The sequence below is a fragment of the Leiobunum rupestre genome, chromosome 8, assembly GCF_980474605.1.
Source record: "Leiobunum rupestre chromosome 8, qqLeiRupe1.1.hap1, whole genome shotgun sequence".
NCBI lineage: Eukaryota > Metazoa > Arthropoda > Arachnida > Opiliones > Sclerosomatidae > Leiobunum > Leiobunum rupestre.
Window position 1 is genome coordinate 43,759,664 of NC_143391.1, and position 23,224 is coordinate 43,782,887.

Here is a 23,224-nt window from a genome sequence, read left to right on the forward strand (position 1 = left end):
GCTAATTTTAAGCGAATTGTTATGAATGTCTAAAATTGAAAATCGAAGTTTGCCCTCATAGCGAAATTGTCCGTCAAAGATGACCCCCCATTGATTAAAAATCACGAAGTTTTAACTTACTTTAATAAAACGGTAAGATTTAGAAAACAAACATCAATGTTTTCGAAATCAGCGCTAAGTATTACCCTAAAATCCAAAGTTTCATAGTAATCATCGAAATATTCTTCAATTTATTATACAATATGTTTGAGGGTGCGAAAATGAACTCTTCAAGAGTTTAAATTTCCCCATGATTGTGTCCCTAGTTTAGGTGGTTTAAATTTCATTTGAATCGGCCGACCCATGGTTGCATGAGTTGTCGATTTGACCATAGACTACCTTCCTTAGTCTATGATTTGACCCATCTGTAACTTCTTTTTCAGTTAAATAAAACAGAAAAGCTAACATTTAAGGAGAGTAATAAAAAATAAGTTTAGTAGATATCTCTTTGTCATAATCGCTATATCTCCCTGTTGTCGCGAATATATAGTAAATTGAATATGATATTAGAATATTCTACACAACCGGCTTCTGAATAGAACAATGACTATCTCAGGGGTTTCCAGGTTATTGGCCAAAAACGTAAATTATCAAAATGTCAACCATTTTTAGACACGTTCCCCTATGACAAAATCAGTCAACTGTTTGTCAGAATGTAGTTCGCTATAGTGAATTATGGTAAACATTAGTGTATAACAAATTGGTTCCGGGTTTGTTACCATTTTGAGCTAATTTCACTTTACTACTATGACTTTTGACACTTTTGGTATTGCTTAGTTGTTTGTCGCGGAGGTAATCCCTAACATTGTTCGGGCCTTCCGTAAACATTGTGATGATGGCTAAACTAAATTTTTAGAAGGGCAGATATGTAAATTTGTTGACACTTTCTACTAAACGCGTTTTATTCATACTATCGCATTATTCTGATTATTCGCTTCACCTGCTAATTGATGTTCCATCGGGTCCAATTAAATGGAACAAATTTCTGCTCAGATTTTGTTTTTAATTAAGGGTTATTTTTTCAGGTGACCTATCAACTTAAAATCTTGACAACTGCTTTATTTTCCGTTACGATGTTACGCAAAAAGTTGGATTACAATCAATGGCTCTCCTTAATACTACTTACTGTCGGTGTCGCGTTGGTTCAGGTGAGTGCTCAGCTTATGGAAAATATCTTCGAATTGGTTTGTTATGGTTCTTTCGGGAAATAGCGAAATTTTAGGGTTTCCAAGAAATTTCACCCATAGTAGGGACTTGGCATTATGACGTCATGGGACGTCCCTCTTGGGTTTTCCTATAGATACGAAATGGTATACCAACATGAAAGCCATGCTACGCAGTGATATTAGCATGTTGATGCTTATTAAGTTATTATTAAATTTAAAAAGTATTTATTTTGTTTTGTACATTATATTGTATAGGTGCCTATCTACTCGTACATGTTTAATTCGCATTTTTCAAAAAGTATCTTACAAAGTTACACCAAAATGTTTTGTAAATCTAACGTTAGTTTAATAATTTCTTAATAATTAGCTAGGCTAGTATACCTAAGGCACAACTTCAGGCCAAATTATTCTAACGACTTTTAATGATATTAATTTGATTGGCTGGAAGTCCTACATGTCACCCTATCCAACATTTAATATCAACAAGTTTTTATGGAAAAAGGAAACTGAAGAATTCCATAGTTGTTCCGTCTTTTCCCTTAGTGCCACAAGCTGCGATCGAACCCGGCTTACCTCGCCACGAGGCGAAAGCGCCGCCACACCAATATCTATCGCGTCAGGATAAAATACACACGAAGATTTCAAGTCTACTAATAGTCCTTACGCGCTTGTCCAAACTATTTTTAAAAATTGTTGAACATGTTTTAATTTACAAAATTTGCAGTGGCCCAACGAAAAGAGTCAGGAGTCCGATGCGAATAAAGCCAAAGAAAACGCGTCTTATCTAGTGGGTCTTTCGGCTGTGCTGGCGGCCTGCATTTCGAGCGGTTTCACTGGAGTCTATTTCCAAAAGATAGTCCAAAGCTCTGGTCAGTCCCTATGGATTCGAACTATACAATTAGGTAACTGACGAATAATAATAATAATAATAATCAGCTAGGCTAATACCCAAGCACCACCTTAGGCCTAAGTCATCAAGCGACTTTTAAAGTCAATAATTCAGGTGGCCGGGCTACAATGCGTAGGAGGGTGGTGGCAAGCCCCTCATGCCACGCGAGCCAACAGCTCCCTACACTAGCTATTACCATTAACTGTGGAGTCGATTTATTTGGATAATGCTTAAAAAATGGTAAATACAAAATCAACTGTTAAATTTGGTAGCACCGCTTGGGAAAAATCAAAGCTAATTGTTTTTTACACTAACTATTACCGTTAACTTCCACAAGTTCATTTCCTATTTTAGAGATGCCATTAAACGAATTATTTTCACATATAAATATATTTCGAGTGGAACAATTGTTTTCCCGTAAAGGGAAATATGAATTTAGGTAATAAAGCTCCAAAAATTTATGGTTTCTAAGAAATGTACCTTATACATCAATCGAAAAGAACCTTTACGAAAAGGTTGATCAAATTTGATAACGCAGATCCAGATTTGTCTTTTTTTGAAAATTACATTCCTAAATGTGTGGTCCCAATAGCAATGTATGACATTCAACTTTATTCCAATCAGGGTTGTTAATTTTTGTGAAATCGATTTATTTCATTTAAATCGGATTTTTATTGATTTTACTTGATTTTTTTGGGTTTTAGGCCTATTTTTCTTGATAAATTGATAAATAATTTGAGTGCCGTGATAACGTAAACTATATCTTAAATTAATCTGTATTAAATTGAAATATTAATTAATAATAAAATTTAATTTCGATATCTAAAGAAGCTACTTTTGTACATTTTCATAAATACATTGATACGTGTTTTAAATCAGCGATTTAAAAAAATCACGATTTAAACCAATGATTTAAAAAAATCACGATTTAAACCAATGATTCAATAAAAATCACGATTTAAACCAATGATTCAATAAAAATCACGATTTAATCCAATGATTTAATAGAAATCACGATTTAAACCAATGATTTAATAAAAATCACGATTTAAACCAATGATTTTAAAAAATCACGATTTTAACCAATGATTTAATAAAAATCACAATTTAAACCAATGATTTAAAAAAAATCACGTGATTTAAATAAAATTTATTTAAATCAGATAACCCTGATTCCGATTTGATGTGCCTTGATTACAGCTGGATCCAATTTTGAACATTGGATCGAGCCATTTTCGTTGAACTATCGATTACTAAAATCAAGTAAAATCAATAAAAATCCGATTTAAATGAAATAAATCGATTTCACAAAAATTAACAACCCTGATTGGAATAAAGTTGAATGTCATACATTGCTATTGGGACCACACATTTAGGAATGTAATTTTCAAAAAAAGACAAATCTGGATCTGCGTTATCAAATTTGATCAACCTCTTCGTAAAGGTTCATTTCATTTCTTAGAAACCATCAATTTTTGGAGCTTTATTACCCAAATTCATATTTCCCTTTACGGGAAAACAATTGTTCCACTCGAAATATATGGTTATCATTGGGACAAAAATGTATATGATATATCAATCCACAAGAAATAGCTGACCACGTTGAAAATTATACATCAATAGATTGGGAATATCAAACCCTCGTGGTAGCAATATGAATTTGGACCAAGAACTGGTCATTGAATATGGAAATAGATGTTTCTATAAATAAAATGAAGAAAAAAGTAGAAATATCAAAATGTTTCTCTTACTTTACAAAACAGAGCGTGCCAGACATTTTTCACAATTCTAGCATGTCTCTTATCCCTGGAAAAGTAAGAGACAGTGACTCAAGAGTTACATTTAAAACCAGAAGGCCACCGGGACCACCTAAATTGTGAATTTCAAATCTCGGATATTGTTTAAGTAATGTAAATGATACACCAAACGATATTCTGCTCTTTTTTGGTCCTTCTTAGTGATGACCTAGGAAAAGTATTCAAGCACATTCGAGCGCATTGCGCGACCTTAGTTCCAAGCTCAGGTATATCGAAAATGTTCAGTTAAAACAAGCATCCGTTTCGATATATACTTGGTCTTTTTGCAATCAGTGAGGAATTTTAGTTGAAAAAACTTCTTTGGTGTAGCATTTACAATCTTTGAGTTCGTGAAAGTGATTTTTCCAACTTTAGATAAGTGATTAAATTTCCAAGGAAATAAATAACTTTTTTCAAAGGATGGTTAATGCAAATGAACTAATCATTTTTCGTTTTACCCTTTAGGTCTTTTTAGTTTAATATTTTGCGGAGCAGCTGTGGTAATGCAAGACTTGAAAAGTATTTCCGACAACGGTATTTTTCAAGGATTCAACAAACTAACGTGGCTGGTAATTTTCTTACAAGTAAGTTGGGACTATTTTATATTTGAAGTAATATCAATGGTGGTGCAGTTAGGTAAAGAAGATATAATTATCAATAATAATAATAAGCTAATGCTATGGTTTACCCCGAAATTTTAAAGATGCACGCAAATCCTAGCAAAAGTACCCACAAAATTTTAAATAATCGAAAACCTTTTGGATTTAGCATTTAATTCCTTTAAATTTGTACAGAAAATTATTACAGGAGCATAGAAATTGAAACTTTGAGTATGAATCACCATATTTTGCTAGCTTTAGGAAATTAAAGAGGGACCCAAATACTTCTACATGTAAAGGTTTAAAAAATAATAATAATTGGCCAACCTAACCCAAAAATCCCGCAGCCGATAGATTAAGGATAATGATTATTATTATTAACATTTTTATTTACAATAAAAATACATATTTATCTCTTAAACCTTATCTTAATGAGATACACTTAATTAATGAATTAATTAGTAAGGCATTGGTTGAGTGTAGGCGCTTTTTCCGGTGATTTGGGCGCTGGGCACCTCGAAGAGGTAGGGGCGGGTGTTGACCATGGGAGTCAAGGTGCGGAGGGTGTGTCCCACTCGGTAGACGATGGGTTTGTGCTGGACGACGGGTCTGGGCACGTAGAAGATGGGCTGGGGCAGGCGGAAGAGGACGTCCTTGGTGCGGATGATGGGCTGTGGAGCCTCGACGACGGGGCTGGGCAGGTTCAGGTGCAGGTCCTTGTTCTCGAGGGAGTTGCCCGGCAGGTGGATGTTGGCCTGGGGGATGTCGACGACCTCCTGTCCTCCTTTGGGCAGGTGGACGAGGGGGGCGTTGGCCGACAAGGCCGGGGCGGGGTACTCTATGGTTTCGGACCCCAAGTCAGCGGAGACAGCGGCGCCACCAGATGGAGCCACTTCCACCGGGAGGGGCTCGCGGATTTCCAAGGATCCGCTGGATAATCCAGCGCCGAAGATGTCGGACGACTTTTGGGCGGCGCACTGCGTAAAAACCAGAACTTAATAACTATGTCCCAACTAAACGTTGACCGGTACATACCAGAGCGGCCAAAGCGAGGAGGGCGACGAATTTCAGCATTCTGGAAGGTTAGAGAGAAGTTTTCTTCTTAGATGAGCTTCGAAGAAGGTTGTTCGATCTGTGATGTGGTCTGGGAAGCTCCGTTGTCTTTTTATACATTTTTCCAAGTGCCTTTTATGAAAATAATCACGAAAAGAAAGGACCACTTAAATACTACAATAACACTTTTGCTGGAGCTGTTTTTGTTGGTATCTCGGGTACCAGATTAATCTGCACTTGGTGGAGATCAGTTTAATTTTGTATTTAACTTCCTTGTTTGTAGTTTAAGTGCGAATCCTGGCTCATCCAATAAGTTAGTAGAAGTAGTTAATTAAAGCTAGCGTTCTCCTACGTAAGGGTTGAAACACGAGTTCGGCCAGTCCATATTGTAGTTTCCATAATTTACAATAACGGAGAATGGCGCTGCATACCGCACTTATTTACATCATATTCCTTGGTTCCCACTCTTTATTATCTACTTAATTCGTCAATGTATGGGTATGCAAATTATTATTATATAATTAGTTTAAATTAACGTTTTCGCGTTTCGCTACTTTATTTCCAAAACTAGGTCACTCGAAATATTCATTTTCGATAAAATTTATCTTTGGTTTATTAAGTTAATGTACAAGATGATTGAAAATTTGTTGAAATTTAAATATAATATTTAAAATATAGTACACACATCGGGGGGGGGGGATTGTGTGTACTTAAATGTCCGTGACATCTTGTTCGATATTCGATTTACTATTTGGTATTTGATACGTTCAACGATCAAAAAATATTCGACCATATTATTCGTCGTTTGAAATATTCGATATTTGATATAAGATCTTCCTTCCGATGCATGCAGAGCTGAATAAATGTTTGGTACTATTTTCCTCCCCTATTTATTATCAAAACTAGACAATATTTTATCGTTGTATTTCGCAGGCATTTGGCGGCATCTGCGTGGCGACGGTGATGAAGTATGCCGACAATATCTTGAAAGGATTCGCGACTTCCGTTTCCGTTGTTCTTTCCACGCTCATCTCTTACAATTTCTCCGATATCGAACTTACGAGGTAAGCTCCGACTAAGTTGCTTTTCTTTTCAATTCTGATAATTTAAGCTACCGTTTGGTTAATTTCGGAGGGACCGGTTCAAAACGATATGAAATCGGTATCGGTTACCTCGTCTAAAGAACCGATTTTCCCCGATTTTTTCCGATTATATACACTCTTTTACGCACGTCTTTCCCACGATTTGCTCCACAGGCAGCTGCCATAGACGTACTGCACGTAGCTCTACCGTGGAAAGTTCTCTCGCGTGTAGCACGGTAATGGCGACTCCCATGAAATACGCGCGTAAAAGAATCTATAAAACCATTTTCTTAAATACTGGGTAGATGAAATTTCTTTAACCTAGCTAGCGTCAGTTGCATGGTCGGTGATTCACGTTTTTCTTTGGAGGTATCGGTAAAAATCTAATAAAATGGGTATTGGGAAAACAAATGGTATCTGTAACGATTTGGCATATCGGTAAGAAAATCGGTATCTGTGTCGGTTGAAACTCAAAATCGGGATCGGGTAATTTAAGCTATCGGCGAACACTATTTAAACTATCATAGTACTAGAAAATAAACATGTCTCCATATTGTTTTTAAAGGGAATACAACCTCTAGTATTTATCTTCCTATATTGAACTTCCTCCTATAGGCTTTGTGCGTAGTTTAAATTTTGGTCATAAGTATCGCCGCCTACCGACTGCTTTAAATTGAATTTATGAAAGCTGTCTGCTCGTTCAAAATTATCTCTGCGCAACGGCTGAAAGCAGTCTTGGAAATAAGGAATTTTTTTAAACTAGTCCTAAGGATTAGTGACCCCTATTATCTACAAAATAAACTGGTCCTTCGGACCAGTGACCCTTACCATGATTTTTTTCTATTGGTCCCATTGTAAATTATTTTTTATGGAATGTGAAATGTGGATAGGTCTAGACTCTAGAAACCATATAAATGTTTATAATAGATGTTTCTATAAAATATGGGAGGTTACGTGTAAATGTTTTTTCTACGTCACTAGCTATAATTATTGAAGATAGAGAGCACGCGCTGCAGTCGATAAAGATTTTGGAATTTGAAAGTCCACGTGCGAAACGCGCGTGCCGATAAATTACTAAAAAGCTTAAGCTCGTGACGCGGATAAAAACATTTTATACTTTTAATTTTTTATCGTTTTATTTTATGGAAACACCTATTATAAGGCGCGAATCGTGAATCGCGCCGCGTGGTGTTTTACTTCATTATTCATTGTAACTTAATACCACTACTAAAGGTTGCTGGTAACTTCGTAAGCCCTTCATCTCTAGTGTGACGTTTATTGTGTTAGAAAGAAAAAAGTCAGAGTAGAAATTGGAAGAAAGCTTGAATTTTTAAACTGGTCCCGCCTCAATGCCCATAAAAAAAAAGTGAATTATTAAACTGTTCCTACGGACCAGTGACCCCCAGTATTTTAATTAAAAACCTGGTCCAAGCAATTAATAAACTGGTTTTGGACCAGTGGACGTGTGTTATTTCCAAGACTGGCTGAAAGTTCAACCGAAAAACATTAAATTTCAAAAGTCGTCTGCTATTTCTTCACATATTTAAAGGGAATATAACCTCAGGTATTTGGTGTGGAACACCAAAGCTTGCAGCTCTGGCCGCTCTTGCCTTTCGCTCTAAAAATGTTTGGCGCCACTGTACAGGGAAATTTGAAAAATTGAAGGGGTCTTCCATAAAGATTGCTTTGCAGGTTATATTCCCTTTAATTGACGGATATTAAAGGGAATGTTTGGCGCCACTGTACGGGGAAATTTGAGAAATTGGAGGGGTCTTCCATAAAGATTGCTTTTCAGGTTATATTCCCTTTAAAAGCAAATGACGTTATATTTCCTAAGCCCGAAGGTTATGGCTTTTTGACTTTTTAGTGCCGCTTAATGGAAGACCCCTAAAATATTTGGCATCTTCCATAAAAAGCGAATTAGAGTTTTATGTTGCCTTTAATAATAAAATTTCAAATATTGGTCAGGCGGTCACTGGTTTTGGTGAATTAACTCCATGCGAACTAATACAAACCTATATGAGCTTGTTAATACAGTTTTGGCTGAGATTACCTACCGCATGGCGCATCGAATTTTTTTCAACCTTTTTAAAGGTTACCAAGACCGAAAAAAATCGATACGCCATGCAGTATTGGGGAAGTAACCCTAAACTGTATTTGGAAACTCATAGAGGGCATTTTAATTTGGGCTGCGTTCAGTAAAGCTCAAAAATCTTAGCTAAAGTACTCGCCCTTATAAATAAAACTATGACGTTACCATGAACAAGGAGTTATTATTTCAGTCCATTCAGGTCTGATTCAGGTAACAAAGAATATTAAGTCTCCAACTTTTAGTCGAGGTTTCGTGCTTAAACTGGGGAAGGAAATTAGTTCTAATTCTTAAAAAGACCTCTTCTATTACGAAATATGTCCATTAATATTATTAAAGGTATTTAATTTTAATATTATCATTTAGTTTTGTGTAATCAAAAGGAATTGGGAACAAAAAGTATTTGATTTAAATATTTGGAGGTAAGCCTCGGTCATAAAAACCAATTGACGGCTTTTAAAATTCATTTAGCGCGTGAAAATACCTCTACATGTTATGGTCAAAAAAGCAGGCAAAGAAGGCTGTGTGCCCAAGACATGTACCTGTAGTGCCGCGCGCTAAAACGTCATTTCAAAATCGGTCAATTGGGGGATCTTAAAATTCATTTTTCGCGTGAAAATACGCCGCCATGTTAGGGTATAAAAGCAGGTAAATAAGCCTGCTATACCCATAGACATAATAAAGAAATAGACACCTTACGCGGAGTTTGATTTGCCAAAAATATACGGGAGCGATAACTAGCAGACAACCGGCAGTTGTTCCGTATTCCTGGGGTACTACGTTAAAAGCGCCACTTAAGTTTAGTGGCGCTTTAGACTAGGCGCCCACTGGCTCTCTGTTTCGTATCCGTCCTGCCTTCCATAAGGCATTGTCTCCGTTACGAAGCAAAGGCTTGTGGAATCTAGGACGGGGATGTTACGAGGAGCAGTGATCGCTTGGCCTAGGCCACGTAGTACCTAACGCTTAAGAATATTTATCAGGTTTAAAATCAGACGCAAAAACTTTAGGGGTGAATTTGATAAACGGGTAGTACGTTTATGTTAGCTAACATGTTTCATAATTCGTTTTGGTTATTTTTTTTATTAAAAAGTTATAGAAAATGTTTTTTCTACTAAAAATCTGTTTTTATTTGGTAAAAAAGGTTAATATTAGTGTTTTTACGCATTGCAATAACAAGTAAAACAATACCGAAAAAGGTTTCATTCCATAAGTAGGATTAAATTATCACATTATTTTGATGAATATTCATTCTTATTTAAAATATTTGTATAACTATAGTTTTCCCTAATCTAAACCTACAATACTTTCTCAATGGACAATTGCTGTAAATCGCGACACATTCAAATCATAATTTAATTTGTAATGATCACTTTTTAGAACGGGATATACAAATTGTAAATGACAAAAGTTGGGTCACACCAAAAGCCATTCCAACTCTGGTTTGGTTTCCCTAGAATTAAAACAAGTAAAAATAGTCTAAATAATTTTTTTATTTAATTTAAAGAAATTACATCCAGTTGAAAGTGAAATAGAAAAAAATAGTGATGCTAACTTCTCACCTTTAAATTTTGACCAAGGATCATTTCGTGTAGGTTTAATTATGTTATTATAATTTGAGCAAGATCTCCTTGGTTTTTAGCCAATTTTGTTTAGTTGTTATGAAGATATATTCCTCTCTATAAAAGAAATGTAGTCTAAGAACTAGAACTTGCTGTAATACGAAATATTGTTGGCATGGACATCTTCCCAGATCACCACGAACATGTTTGATGCTGAAGTTGGAATCGAACATCATCATTAAGAAAGTTATTAATTTATATTGCACGCTCAGACTCCACAAATTAGCGAAGGACAAAAATCTAGAAATGAAGGGTCAAGCACTCAGACTTAAATTGTCAAAGCTAATTTTATTTCAAGGACAATAGCTACATACCTTTAGTAGAATCATCAATTTCATCAAAATTCCATTTACTTTTGTTTACAATTTAGAATCTCAGAATATTCTCATAACAAGCCCTAAGCACACCAGACCGGATAGTACACGAGTTTCTTAAGCCTTTGACAAAATATCATTTCGCAAGTAGAATTTTTTTGTTTTTAATTAAAAGATCATCTGCTGCTTTTTATTTGGGTTTTGAAAGAATTAAATGACTTATTTAAAAATTATAATAAAAATTAACCTTATTTTCAATTCTCACAGCCAAAATATTCGCGAATCACGTCAGAGTACCTAAAAGATTACAAACACGAACATATGTGACGTGTCACGTGATGATTTTTTATTTTCTCACCTAATCGACAGGCGTCGCTTAAACGTGGTACCACAGGAATACGGAACAAATACCGGTTGTCTGCTTGGCGTCGCCTCCGTATTAACCGCCCGTAGAATCTTGGGTCTATTTCTTTATTATGTCTATGGCTATACCTCATAATGTAAAGGTACTGTCACGCGCAAAAATGTAATTTTGAAATCGGGCAATTTTTCTTCAAAACGTTAAGAAAATATTTTCTCCATTCTCACGGAGCAGCTTGATTTCCAGCTCGTGTTGTCCAACAAAGTTTGGCGAAAATGTTGGTTTGTGTAAATAGGCCTTTTCTGAACGCAGCCTTGTACTACATGTAGTAACTTACTAACTTCTGTACTTCGAGGTAGGTTTGTCATTATTCCTACACAGTTCTAGTGAACCCCAAAATGGCGAAACCGGTCTACTGTTGGAATTTTGCTCTATTTCTTGATTTTGGGTATATTATTCATAGGTATGCATATTATCATCAGTTAATATTAACTTGAAAGTTCAATTTCTTTTCAGGTTTTTCATATTAGGTGCCATTATTGTGATAATAGCTACGATAATATATAGCTTAAAGATAAGCCCCAAGGCTGAACTTATAAGCGTGAATTCCAATAGAAAGTTAAATGGAAAACTATGAATTCTGCCAGTATAAATAAGCGCTTATAAGTACAAAACGTTCTAGTCCATAAAATGTAAAATTGAAGGTATACTTTTTACCTTTTCAACGGTACTTGTACTTAAATATAAATATTAAAGATTTAAATAAGTTCATGTTTCTTTAATTATAGTAACACACAATTGAAGCGAAGTTTGTTCGTTAGTTACCACCGTGGGCATAGTAAAGGTTAACCGATTTAAATTAACTTTTGACCATAGCTAGGCCTACCCAAAACCTTTATCTTGCAACCTACGATTTCTTTTTCAAGGCTAATTAGCTATTCTAGCTAAATTATTCAAAAAGCCCTTTTCAAGGCTAATTAGCTATTCTAGCTAAATTATTCAAAAAGCCTTTTTCAAGGCTAATTAGCTATTCTAGAAAAAATATTCAAACCGCTTTTTTCAGGGCTTTGATAAAGCTGGTATTATTAAAAAGTCTGTTTGAAGACTACATAGCTTTAACTAAGCTTTATTTTCTTAAACCTTTTTAAGGTTATTTCGCTATTAGTATATAATAGTAGCATTTTCAAATATGAGTACCAGAACATTTTTATCTGGGTCCCAAAAATGAGAAAAATGGAAAAGGGAAGATAGTTTCGTTAGTAATCAGAAAGGTGCAATGGCACGTTTTTTGAAATCGTCGGCGCAAAGCCATAACTATAGTTCTGAGAAAAACCTAGTCAAAGAATTGGGAAAGGGTTTAGAATCCTTGGAGACTGATAACAGTCACTGTTTTAGTAATACTGCTGAAGTTCTTCCAAACGTCAGTACTGATATGGAAATGGAACTGACTCATGAAGGAGAAATTGCAGAAGTAATTGCAAACCCCAACTCTTAAACATGCACAAAATACATCAAACAACGTGTCCAATTCAAAATAAATGGGCTTACACGCGTTGAATAACTTGGATATTAGTCTAGATAAAGATTGCCTTCCAGTTCAGCCTAAACTAAATCCTTTTCCTAAAAGATTAATTAGCGGTAAAAATCGAGGTTTCAATTCTTCTTGGTATGACAAATATCAAATGATTGAATATTCAGTTGCAAAGGATGCAGTGTATTGTTTTTGTTGCCGTAATTTTTTAGGCAGTAGAAACACTGCATTTCTAAAGGGATTTTCGGATTGGAAAAACATGGGGACACAATTCGAAGAACACTTCACTTCCAACAAATCTTCTCCCCAACTAGCCTACAAAATGTACTTAGACTACATGGAATCCAAATCCCGTGTATCAATAGTTTGCCAGGTTAACGACCACCATAGACTAGACGTTATTAGAAACAGAGAGGTCCTATCTACACACGTGGAAGTGATTATTTTATGTGCCCAACAAGATTTAGCACTTCAGGGGAACACTTACACATCCGCCGACAATATTGGGAATAGGGGAAACTTTATTGCAATATTAGATATTTAAAAAAAAATGTCATGATTTAAAAGCAAGTTTAGTGAGAAAAATTATTGTTCAAGAGGTCAACTACTATAGGGTAGTTTGGGCGCTTGCCCAACGTGTTTAGCTCCGGGGGTCCGAATTAAAACGTAATAATTAGATTACTTTGAAATTTAAAATTGTCAAAATTATTTTAAGCACTAAACAAGAGGCTGTTTTACACATCAATATTAATTTAATAAGTTAAAACACAACAATAAATCAGTTCAGCTTGAAATAGCGCGAAACTAGACAATGGCCACTGTAGTCTTCCCCCTTAACAATGGGGGAGACAAGCCTAAATAAGTAGTTGATGAATTTGGGTAAAGAGGTAATCGTAGGGTGGAATTCTTCGATTAAAAATAAAGTTGGTAATATTTATTTGTAAATAATATACTTAATAATAAAAAATTTATTAATTTAATAATAATAAAACTTTTATTAATTTAATAATAATAACATTTTTATTAATTTAATAATGATAAAATTTTTATTAATTTAATAATAATAACATTTTTATTAATTTAATAATGATAACATTTTTATTAATTTAATAATAATAAATTTTTTATTAATTTAATAATAATAAATTTTTTATTAATTTAATAATAATAAAAATTTTATTGATTTAATAATAATAACTTTTTTATTAATTTAATAATAATAAAAATTTTATTGATTTAATAATAATAAAATTTTTAAATAATTATATACAATTTGGCTAGTTAAAAAACAACAAAAATTACAAAGGAGTTTTTTATGGGGGCCTCTTAATCACGCAGTGCCTACTCGCGAAAAAATCCTGACAGAATGGGTCTGATGATCATAGTATACAGCCAGTATACAACTCTGGGACTAAGGCCCCAGGATATACTGACTGTACTCCTAATCCTCCAAAATAACATTTTGCCCTTCTTGATAATATAATCAAGATGTGGTTTCCATGTTAATTGGCTTTCAAGGATGACACCGAGGTCCATATTGTTAATATTTTATGATTATCCGCATATACTTTGTAGCGAAATTTTTTTTTCTCAAAACGCGAACAGAAAATGGAAGCGTGAGTGTCACGGAAAATCGAAAGATGATGAACAATCACTTCAAAGTATGAAAGGATGAGATTAAAATCGGTTAATTCCCATATCCTAATTTAATAATAATTCTAATAGTTTATTTCTATTGTTGAATAATAATTTCTCTAAAGATAAATAATTTATTTCTTCTAGGATAATGTTTGTCTCCTTAGAGAAATTATGTATTTTTTACCAGATGATTTTAATTCTCTTGAGCGAGACTGTTTATTTCTCTTGAAATAAATTATTTATTTAAAATTCGAATTAAAAACCGTATAATGTACTGACTCTTAGCCCTTGCCATAACGAAATCTAAGTTCGAGTTAAGCAAGCCGGTTCGGAACTTCGTACCAACATGAGTTGGATCTTGTACGAAAATCCTGTTTCAAAATCTGCGGAATACCAATCTTTCCAGTCTGCGTATTCTGTGTTTGACCAAGGCGACTTGATGTCAACATAGGGTCAATGGAGGTAAGTGTGATCAAAATATTTTTTTTTGGCGTTTACCTGAAATTACTCTTAAACTAAAAATAGCACCCTCTTAAGAATTGGTACAATTAATACGGCCACTTTATCCTACACAACCACGCAATCAAATGTAATATCAATTAAATAGTGATATAAATATTTATTATTTAATTTAACTCCGTTACTGATCACACTTACCCCCAAAATGCGGGGCAAGTGTGATAGGGGGGGTGGGGTAATTGTGATCACTTGAAATCCTTGACCAATCGCAATAAATTGCATACAGCGGATAAATATGGTGTCCCAATAAAGCTCAATATTTTTCATAGCTGTAAAATAATATCTTCGTGTGGTCACACTTACCCCGCACCGCAAATTTTGAAAGACTTTTTTCAGATTAAATTTTGAAAACCTCAAAATATTAGCAAAAACACCAAATTTTCCTAGCAGGTAAAAGGTTAAGCAGACTACAAAATACCAAAATGTAAAATCGGTTTGTCAGTTAGAAAAAAAAATACAGAACTTTTCTTTTGGGCATAAAATCTCTAAACACGAGTAGAAGAGTATAACATTCTTTCAACTAAAATTTTTAAAAACGAAATTTAATTCAAATTAATATTGAAAATATACAAAATGTGTACAATTAAGTATATTTCAATATCCATTCATCAAATATTATGTTATAATATTATTTGAGGAAATAATAAGGGGTGATCACACTTACCCCCTGATCACACTTACCTCCATTGACCCTACCTTTTAAAAGCTTAAAATCTCTGTCAGAGTAAGCTCCAATAATCTCGATACCGTATTTCTTAGCTTCATTTACCATGAACTGCCAACGGTTTAGTACGTCAACTGCTTTAAACTTGTTATCAGTTTCAAAAATAGAGATACAATATGGTGCCTGTGCAATTGTATGGGGTTGAACTAAGATAGCGTAAGCGTTGACCCGCAGGTTTTTTCGATAAAAAATGATCTTCAATTTCTTTAGCTGCTCTTGCTGGGAAAGTACATCTAATAGGTACACCGACAAGCTGATTTGTAGCGGAATCATATTGAATTCTCCCCGTAATTCTGGTAGCATCCTCGCTGACTGGTTCTGGTCCCTTTTCAAGAAGATATTGACTAACAAAGGAGACTACCCGAGGTGTAACACACCGATTTTGTTCAAACTCTGGGGATAAGTAGGCCTTAACGAATCATGAAAATTCCCAAAAGGAAAAGTTTCAACGGGCATTGGTTTTGCCATGGAAACCGGAAATGTTTTCGACAACACAGAATGGAAAATTCCTTACCGAAAAAACATGGGATTTTGAAAATTTAAATTTTTTTAAAATGCAAAAACTAGAAAAAATTGATCAAATTTGATGAAAAAAAATAAAATTGATCAAACTTTTATCAATTTTTTCAATTTAATTAAAATGGGTTAAAATTTTTAGCAAATGATTTGATAGAAAATTAATAAAATTGGATTTTATTGATAAAAAAATCTTAAATGTGATAAAAATCAATTGTTGAAACTTTCCCTTTTGGGAATTTTCATGATTCATTAAGGCCTACTTAACCCACGAGTTTGAACAAAATCGGTGTGTTAAACCTAGGTTACACTTAGGGTAGTCTCCTTGTAAGTTCTTTAAATCGGAACTCACCTTCAATCAATTTAGAAGCTTGCGATTTGACAACGCGTTTGGCAGTTGAGATAGATGGAAGTGGTAAGTTTCCTATATCGGACGAATACTGTCCTAAATCGGAGACGATTTCAACGAAATATCTTTGCTGTGGGCCCTACAAGGCGTGCTAGTAGGCTAGCAGTCCCACGGGTCTATTTAAGGGTGGTTGGGGGATAAGTTTTTTCCACCACTCCCAAAAAACCCTGAAATATAATCCTGGATACGCCGCGCCGTTGGCAATCACAGACCGCTTGCACCTGATCCCATTTCGGTTTTCATTAAATAATAGCTTCTTACATAAAATACGACACTTAATTACTATATTTGAATTTATTTATTTACTATACTAAATAAGTTTCTAAAAATCCTGTATAATGGATTATCTAAAATTAGTTTTGTTACTTCGTTTTAGTTTATAAAATATTTATTTTCCTTTATTCTTCCATTTCTATACAATTTCGTGCAATAACCAAGCTTTCGCTGGAAGCCCTGTCCAAAAATAGGTGGAGATTAACCTCGAGATTAACAAATTTAAATAGCCAGTCAGAGTTGCCGACATAAAAATCTTATACTCCTACCTAGAATGCTCCGGTCTACGGGAGAACCTGACGCCAGGACATTTTGTAGCAACGACTAATGCTTAAGCTTCAGAAAATCAGCGGCCATTAATTGATTAAGGCAAGCCGCTAGCGCCATAACATGGCGGTTAAAAATAGTAAAAGCTCAGACGATTCCTACAGGATCCATCCGATCAAAGATAATCCAAGCTCGCAGAATTCCCATAAGTTTTTGCTGGAATTTTTTCACATGAACCACTTCAACGTTCTTGGATTTTTATTTACTAATAGTGGTAAGATTTTTTGAACTTTTAGTTTTGTTTTCATATTTACTTATTATAAGGAATATTTAAATGCCATTGTGAGGAAGATAAATAAGATTTCTTTTTAGGTTCGCTTTGAAAATATTTAAGCCTAGGCCTGACATAACTTTTACCAAATCACCAATTTGAATAGCCCGCCGTTTGTTAACATTTCAAATTTCCCCGATGCTTAAGAAAACCCAAACTTTTACATGTACAACGACACATTATCGTCCACCGCAAATCGTTTTCTACATGTGGAAATGAAGCATCGAGGAGCCATAACAACAAACAACACAATAGTTATCCAAAACGTTTCCATAAAAGAGAAAAATCTTTACGAGTAAAGAAACAGTCTACCATGTTTAAAAACTACATTAAACTCGATTGACGTGGTCCAATCAAATGCTGGTTCTTAAGGTGACGTAATCTAAAATCGAATTATTATTTTCAGTAACTCAAACTAGATGGCAACGAGTCGTTGCCGTAATCACTATTTGAATCGTGATTGGCTGATAATGACGAAACCTCCGAAAATGTAATTGGCCCATTTTGTATTTGTACGGAATCATTCTATGTTATAAGATTTCTATGGGTACGATATACGATCCGAAGGCTGGATCGTACGGCAAAAATACGATCCAAAGTACGATCCGTGTAAAACTGTTTACTTTAGAGCGGAAAACTTTATATATCTTTAAATATTGCATCTTTAGCAAAGGTTATCTCCCAGATTCCAGACTCCCACTTCCAAACTCGCACAATACTGACTTTACACACATTTTGCCACCGAACTTTGGAGCCCCTTTAACAAGCTCTATTTCTTCACTAACGGTTTGTTTCACAGATATTGCGTCATCCGTACTATACGTAATATTTGACGTCATCGAATCTCAAATGCCGATTATGCCTAAGCACAATTAGCTCTACGTCTGATAAATCGACGGCTATTATTTCAGTAAACAAACCTGTTTGAACAACCAATGCTTATGAGTTAAAATGAGATACAATAAAGTGTCCAGTGCTGTTAATGCAATGAATTTGCAAATTAATTAAGTTTTCGGAGACTCTCGTTCTAAAATAAATGTGCATTGTCAAATCACGGCCAACTTCGATCGCGCGTACCGCGCTTTAGCAGAGAGTGTAAAGATTATGAGAGGCGTCTCTTCCCATTCCCGTAACGTTAAAATTTCGTACAAGATTTTGAGAGCGCGCGCCCATAGGAGAGGTTCCGATACTACCCGCCACACGATGGCGCTACTCAAAGAAATTTCAATTTTGTAAACATCCGGAAAATATTTTTCATCAGTCATGGCTGTTGAACATATTTGAATTATGCTAATTTAAAATTAATAAAATTCAATTCCATGGAAATAAAGAAACGTAAGTACAAGAAAGCGGACTATTTATAATATTTTAATACTAAAATAATTAATTTGTTTGATTAACCAAGGAAATTCATTGTAAATTTTATGAAATGGCCGAGGCTTAACAACACAATAAATTAAAAATATGATGTAATTAATACAAATTAGAGCGGAATAAATTAAAAAATACGAGGAAACATTGAAGTAGGTAAAATGAGATTAATGTTGTATTTTTAACAGTTTCCTATCTAATCTTTTCTGGGTTTTCATGTATTCATGGTTGATATCTTGTTTTTTAAGGGAACTATGTATGCAGAATTCTATGAAAAAAGATATCATGTTTTGGTATGCAGTTGTACATGGAGAATCTTCATTAGCTTTAAAATATTTCTTGTCAATTCTTTGAATGATGAATCTCTCCAAACGTCCTTTAATATTTGTCATGTGCGATAAAAGCTTAAAACTGGTGTCAAATACTTCATTTGTCTCCATTACAAATTTGAAGAAACTATCAGTTGGTACGATGAGGCTGCCGAAAGAAGAATTCTTTGCTGTTTTGAAAGCTTTAAAGTAAAATAGCAGATTTGTTGGGTCAACAATTGGATTGTCTTTTTTGAGTTGACTTATGCAAGAAGAGCATTGAAGGTTTGAGTAGCAGAGGTGAATTAGATATCCTGAAATGTAACTAAGAACATTTTGTTTTAGCAGGTTTGGACTTTCAATAGAATTACAAAATTCTAAGTCTTCATCGGAACATTGCCCCTGGCTTTGCGAGACTACAAGATTTTCAAAATTGGACAAATCTTCATCCGGTTCTGGAGCTGCAGTTTTAAAAGTGTCAATGTTTAAAATCATCAATGCAATTAGAATCCGGTGGTTTCAAGAGATTATTCACAGAGGTAGCCCGGTATGCAGCTCGAAATTGTTGTGGATTCGGATGATCACGGTTGCCTCCTTTCTGTCTTATAGATCCAAGAAAATTATCTACAAAAGCTTGGCTAATCCTGTCCGTTAATAAAAACTTAAAACCAAAATTATCCTTTAGATCTTCCCAGAGGAGTAGCAAGGCTTGAATTGAAATTACCATTTTCTGAAATTTCCAATGGTGTAGAGTCTTTAAAACTGAAAATTGTTGGCACAGCGGATGGTGTGAGCCTATTTTTAGTTCTAATATTCATGAAACTGGCATCAATGAAATGATTCGCGCAAATTCTATGGTTAACGTGTAAATATTCCGTAGTGTTATTTGTAAGCCCATCATTATTTACATTTTTCAGCCACAAAATAAAAACTAAAATTTATATTAAGTTAATATGCCAATAAGCCTATCTAATGAAAATGCGAATTTACCAGTCTTTTTCCTTTGGAAACTTAAAAAAATATAAACAAGGATTTCTTGTTTTCGATATTTTACAATTTAAAACGGAACAATATACCCCAGACATACTAAATTATTTAAAAACCTTGTAAAACTAGCATTAAAAATCTGGAAAGTTTTTGCGTCTCTTTTAAACCTAACATCGAAACGCACGCGCTGTGAGAACGGCGCCACTGGTGGCGCCATCGCTCTTACGGTAGTAGTGGACATTATTGGGAAAAAAAAGTTAGTACGCTTTTTTGAAAGAGAGACGCCTCTCATAATCTTTACACTCTCTGGCTTTAGCGGCCCCGTCAATCGCCTGAATAGGCGCTTAAAATTGCCAAGAAGTAATATTTCCGACAGCCAGGACTCATAAGTTATTATTTATATAGTGCTTGGTGAAATATTAGAAAGCTGGAAACTTTCTCGAACGTAACATCGGTTTTATGCTAAGCCTTAACATGCCAAAAAAGTTACCTGGTTAAAAGGAAACCCTTGTTGCATACCGTACTGCAAAAGTTATATGTTTAGTTCTAAAGGAATGAGTTTTCATCTTTTTCCAAAAGATAATTTTATACGAAATGAATTAACTCTGCCTCCATGAGAAGCAGATTGCCCGGTATTATAAAAATATTACATATAATTTTAATTATTTATACCATAAGAGGATGATAATAATAATAATAATATTATCTTCTTATACTTAATTTTAAAAACATTATATATGTTACCTTAAAATATATTATCGAAAATAAACATTATTATGTTCCTTATACACGTGAGCCGACGCGTTTCTTATCTGACGCAAAATTCTCATGAGGGCAAAAACGCGTCTCCAATTGACTTAAATATGACTTTGTGGCTAGCCATTCTAACCGTTTAACCGACCGACCGGAAATAGCTCCTTCCCAGAAGAATTTGGAGAGGGGAGTAGAAACCGAGTATCTTTTATTGAAGCGTCCATTTACCGTGTATATATTTTCCCACCAGGCTTTCGCTACGACCAAAATTTAACGTTAGTCAGATAGGAAAATTCCACAAAAAAAAATTATTTTTAAATAAATTTTGAAAAACATTGAATTAAACCGAACATAGGTTAATATTTAACTAATAGTTTAATATTTTTTTCATGATTCAAATTTTTTAACGGTGTTTATAAATTATAAAAGAGTTAAACAGAAACCAAGAACATCCTCTAGATGCTGCCAGCTAGGAGCAACAAACACAAGGAGAACGCAGCTAGCCTTTAAACACGCTAACGAAGGGTTGTGTACGAATTTCATTGGACGAGCGTCACGAGCCTTTACGCTGAACGTTTTACGGGCGGGAGGAAGACAATTTCCGAATTTTCCCCTTCCGACGGCAGCAGGCGCTAAAGCGTCTAGCCAATGAAAAACGTACACAAGAAAATCCACGACTTTTGACGGGTTGCGTTCTCCTTGTGTGGGGTGTTGTGTTTTTTGCTCCTAGCTGCCAGCAACATAGTATTATTGTTTAATCCTTGAAACACGACATGTAAATAAATAAATAAAACAAAAAGTGAAAAGAAGATCACTGTAACTTCAGGGTAAATATATTATTTTAATATTTTTTATTAAATAATATTAAGTTAAAATATATTATAAGCGCAATAAATTATAATTTTAGGTTTCAACAAGTTTTAAGCTTTCATCTTTTTAAACGTAGAATAATATTGTATATTTAGAAAGGGCCGGTTTGTAATTTTATCTGACTGAAATTTTTTCCATAATAAAGGTACAAACCTGAACCAAGAATGTATTTATTTATACTCAGGGAGAATAAATATGTAGACTATCGACGGACACGTTGAGGCCCTAACCCCGTCACGCTAAGGGGGGGGGGGAGGAGGCGGTTTTATTTTTTGCGTCCTCGCAGCAGCGTTAATCGCGTCGAAAAACGTAATTTTTAAGAACCAATGAGATTGCAGTATTATATGATTTCATTAAAGCGGAGGAGCATACCGGGGGACCCAACGGGTGGAATTGGAGAAACGCTAAAAATAATCTCGACATATTCATTCTCCCTGAGTATAAATAAATACATTCTTGCCTGAACAGCAATCATCCTCCATGAAATGCAGGCTGACGACCATCTATCTTTTACCTTTTACCTATTTAGTTCCAAAGATGTACCTAAGCATCTTTTATCTTCAATTATATTAGTTTTAAGATTCTTACTCTTAAAACTAATTAGATTTACAGAAAATAATACCTAAGAACGGTTATAAACTCGTGAATTTGCTAAATATATATACTATTAATAAAGATTTGTTATTATTAAAGATTTATAAATTTTAAGAGAGACATTATTTACTCGTCAAAACGCTCTAAACACCTCTACAGCCTTCAAAACTATGTATACTAATATGGCGCCTTCGCGTAAAAAACGCGTCTCTTTTTCTTCATTAATATATATAAGTATATGTAACATAATCACTCATAAGTATGCCATAAAAGTATTTTCGTTAATGAAACCTTGTTCATGGGATATGACGTAAATTACGTCACTTACAATTCCGTGACAAAATACGCGTCATCAACTTTACTGATTGGAAACGGAAGTTAGTGAGCATTCCTCGCGCGTTTCTGGCTTTGCCCATGTCAAGTTTAGCTCGTGTCTCGCGATCACGAGATTTGGTTTCCTTGGTAACCTTTTCAATAGCGCAAGGATTATAAGCATTTTTGCATTTTTGGGTCCGCTTAATGTATGTTCCGCGTGAAACAAGGTCTCATTGAATTTTTTTCAATGGAAATGTTATACAGAGGCATACTTATGAGTAATTATGTTACATATGATATAAGGTAATATTTTTTTAAATTATGAATTATACATAAATATATTGTGAAAAGATAGTTTAACTTACTATACCTTGTTTTTTCTAAATAGGAAAGTGGAAAACCGAAGAAAAAACATTTTTCCGCGATTTCGCTTGTATTCCCCGCCTTTGGTGATAGCATATGTAACATAATTACTCATAAGTATGCCACTGTACCTTTATTCCATTCAAAAATCTTCACTAACGGTTTGTTGGAAAAAATAGTTGAAATTCAGGTTGAGCTTTTCTGGGGCATCTACAAGGTTAAAGGTTGCAGTCTTTGCAGATTCTTTTGAGCCTAGGCCTAACTCTTCTAGGCCTGATATCGGTTTTAATAAAGCTGATGGAATATCCCACTTCGACGACTTGTTCCATTTTTGGAAAGCGATCACTTATTGGTCATTTTCCCCAAACTTTTATTTTTCTAAATTACTCATAATTTAACTTCATCCGCACAAACCCAGCGAGTTTATAAATTTTAATAAAGCTACATT

At 34.5% G+C, this 23,224-nt stretch overlaps 2 protein-coding genes across 4 annotated transcripts in view; one reads left to right on the forward strand and one right to left on the reverse strand.

The window, feature by feature from the left end:
- The window catches only part of LOC149933419 (UDP-N-acetylglucosamine transporter-like), a 28,801-nt gene extending 17,047 nt beyond the window's left edge, over positions 1–11,754 (forward strand). For 2 of the 3 annotated variants that reach the window (XM_090155782.1, XM_090155781.1), the window contains exons 4-8: positions 1,065–1,187; positions 1,930–2,107; positions 4,356–4,474; positions 6,476–6,606; positions 11,524–11,754. In XM_090155782.1, the coding sequence (XP_090011908.1) occupies positions 1,065–1,187; positions 1,930–2,107; positions 4,356–4,474; positions 6,476–6,606; positions 11,524–11,644 (672 nt within the window). In that variant the 3' untranslated portion in view covers positions 11,645–11,754. The other variant, XM_090155783.1, reaches the window with a different exon arrangement.
- On the reverse strand, positions 4,927–5,701 carry LOC149933420 (uncharacterized). The gene is made up of 2 exons (XM_090155784.1): positions 5,525–5,701; positions 4,927–5,466 (listed from the first exon to the last, which is right to left on the reverse strand). Exons 1-2 carry the CDS (start codon positions 5,561–5,563, stop codon positions 4,948–4,950), a joined length of 558 nt encoding a protein of 185 aa, XP_090011910.1. The 5' UTR covers positions 5,564–5,701; the 3' UTR covers positions 4,927–4,947.
- Positions 11,755–23,224: the final 11,470 nt, after the last annotated feature.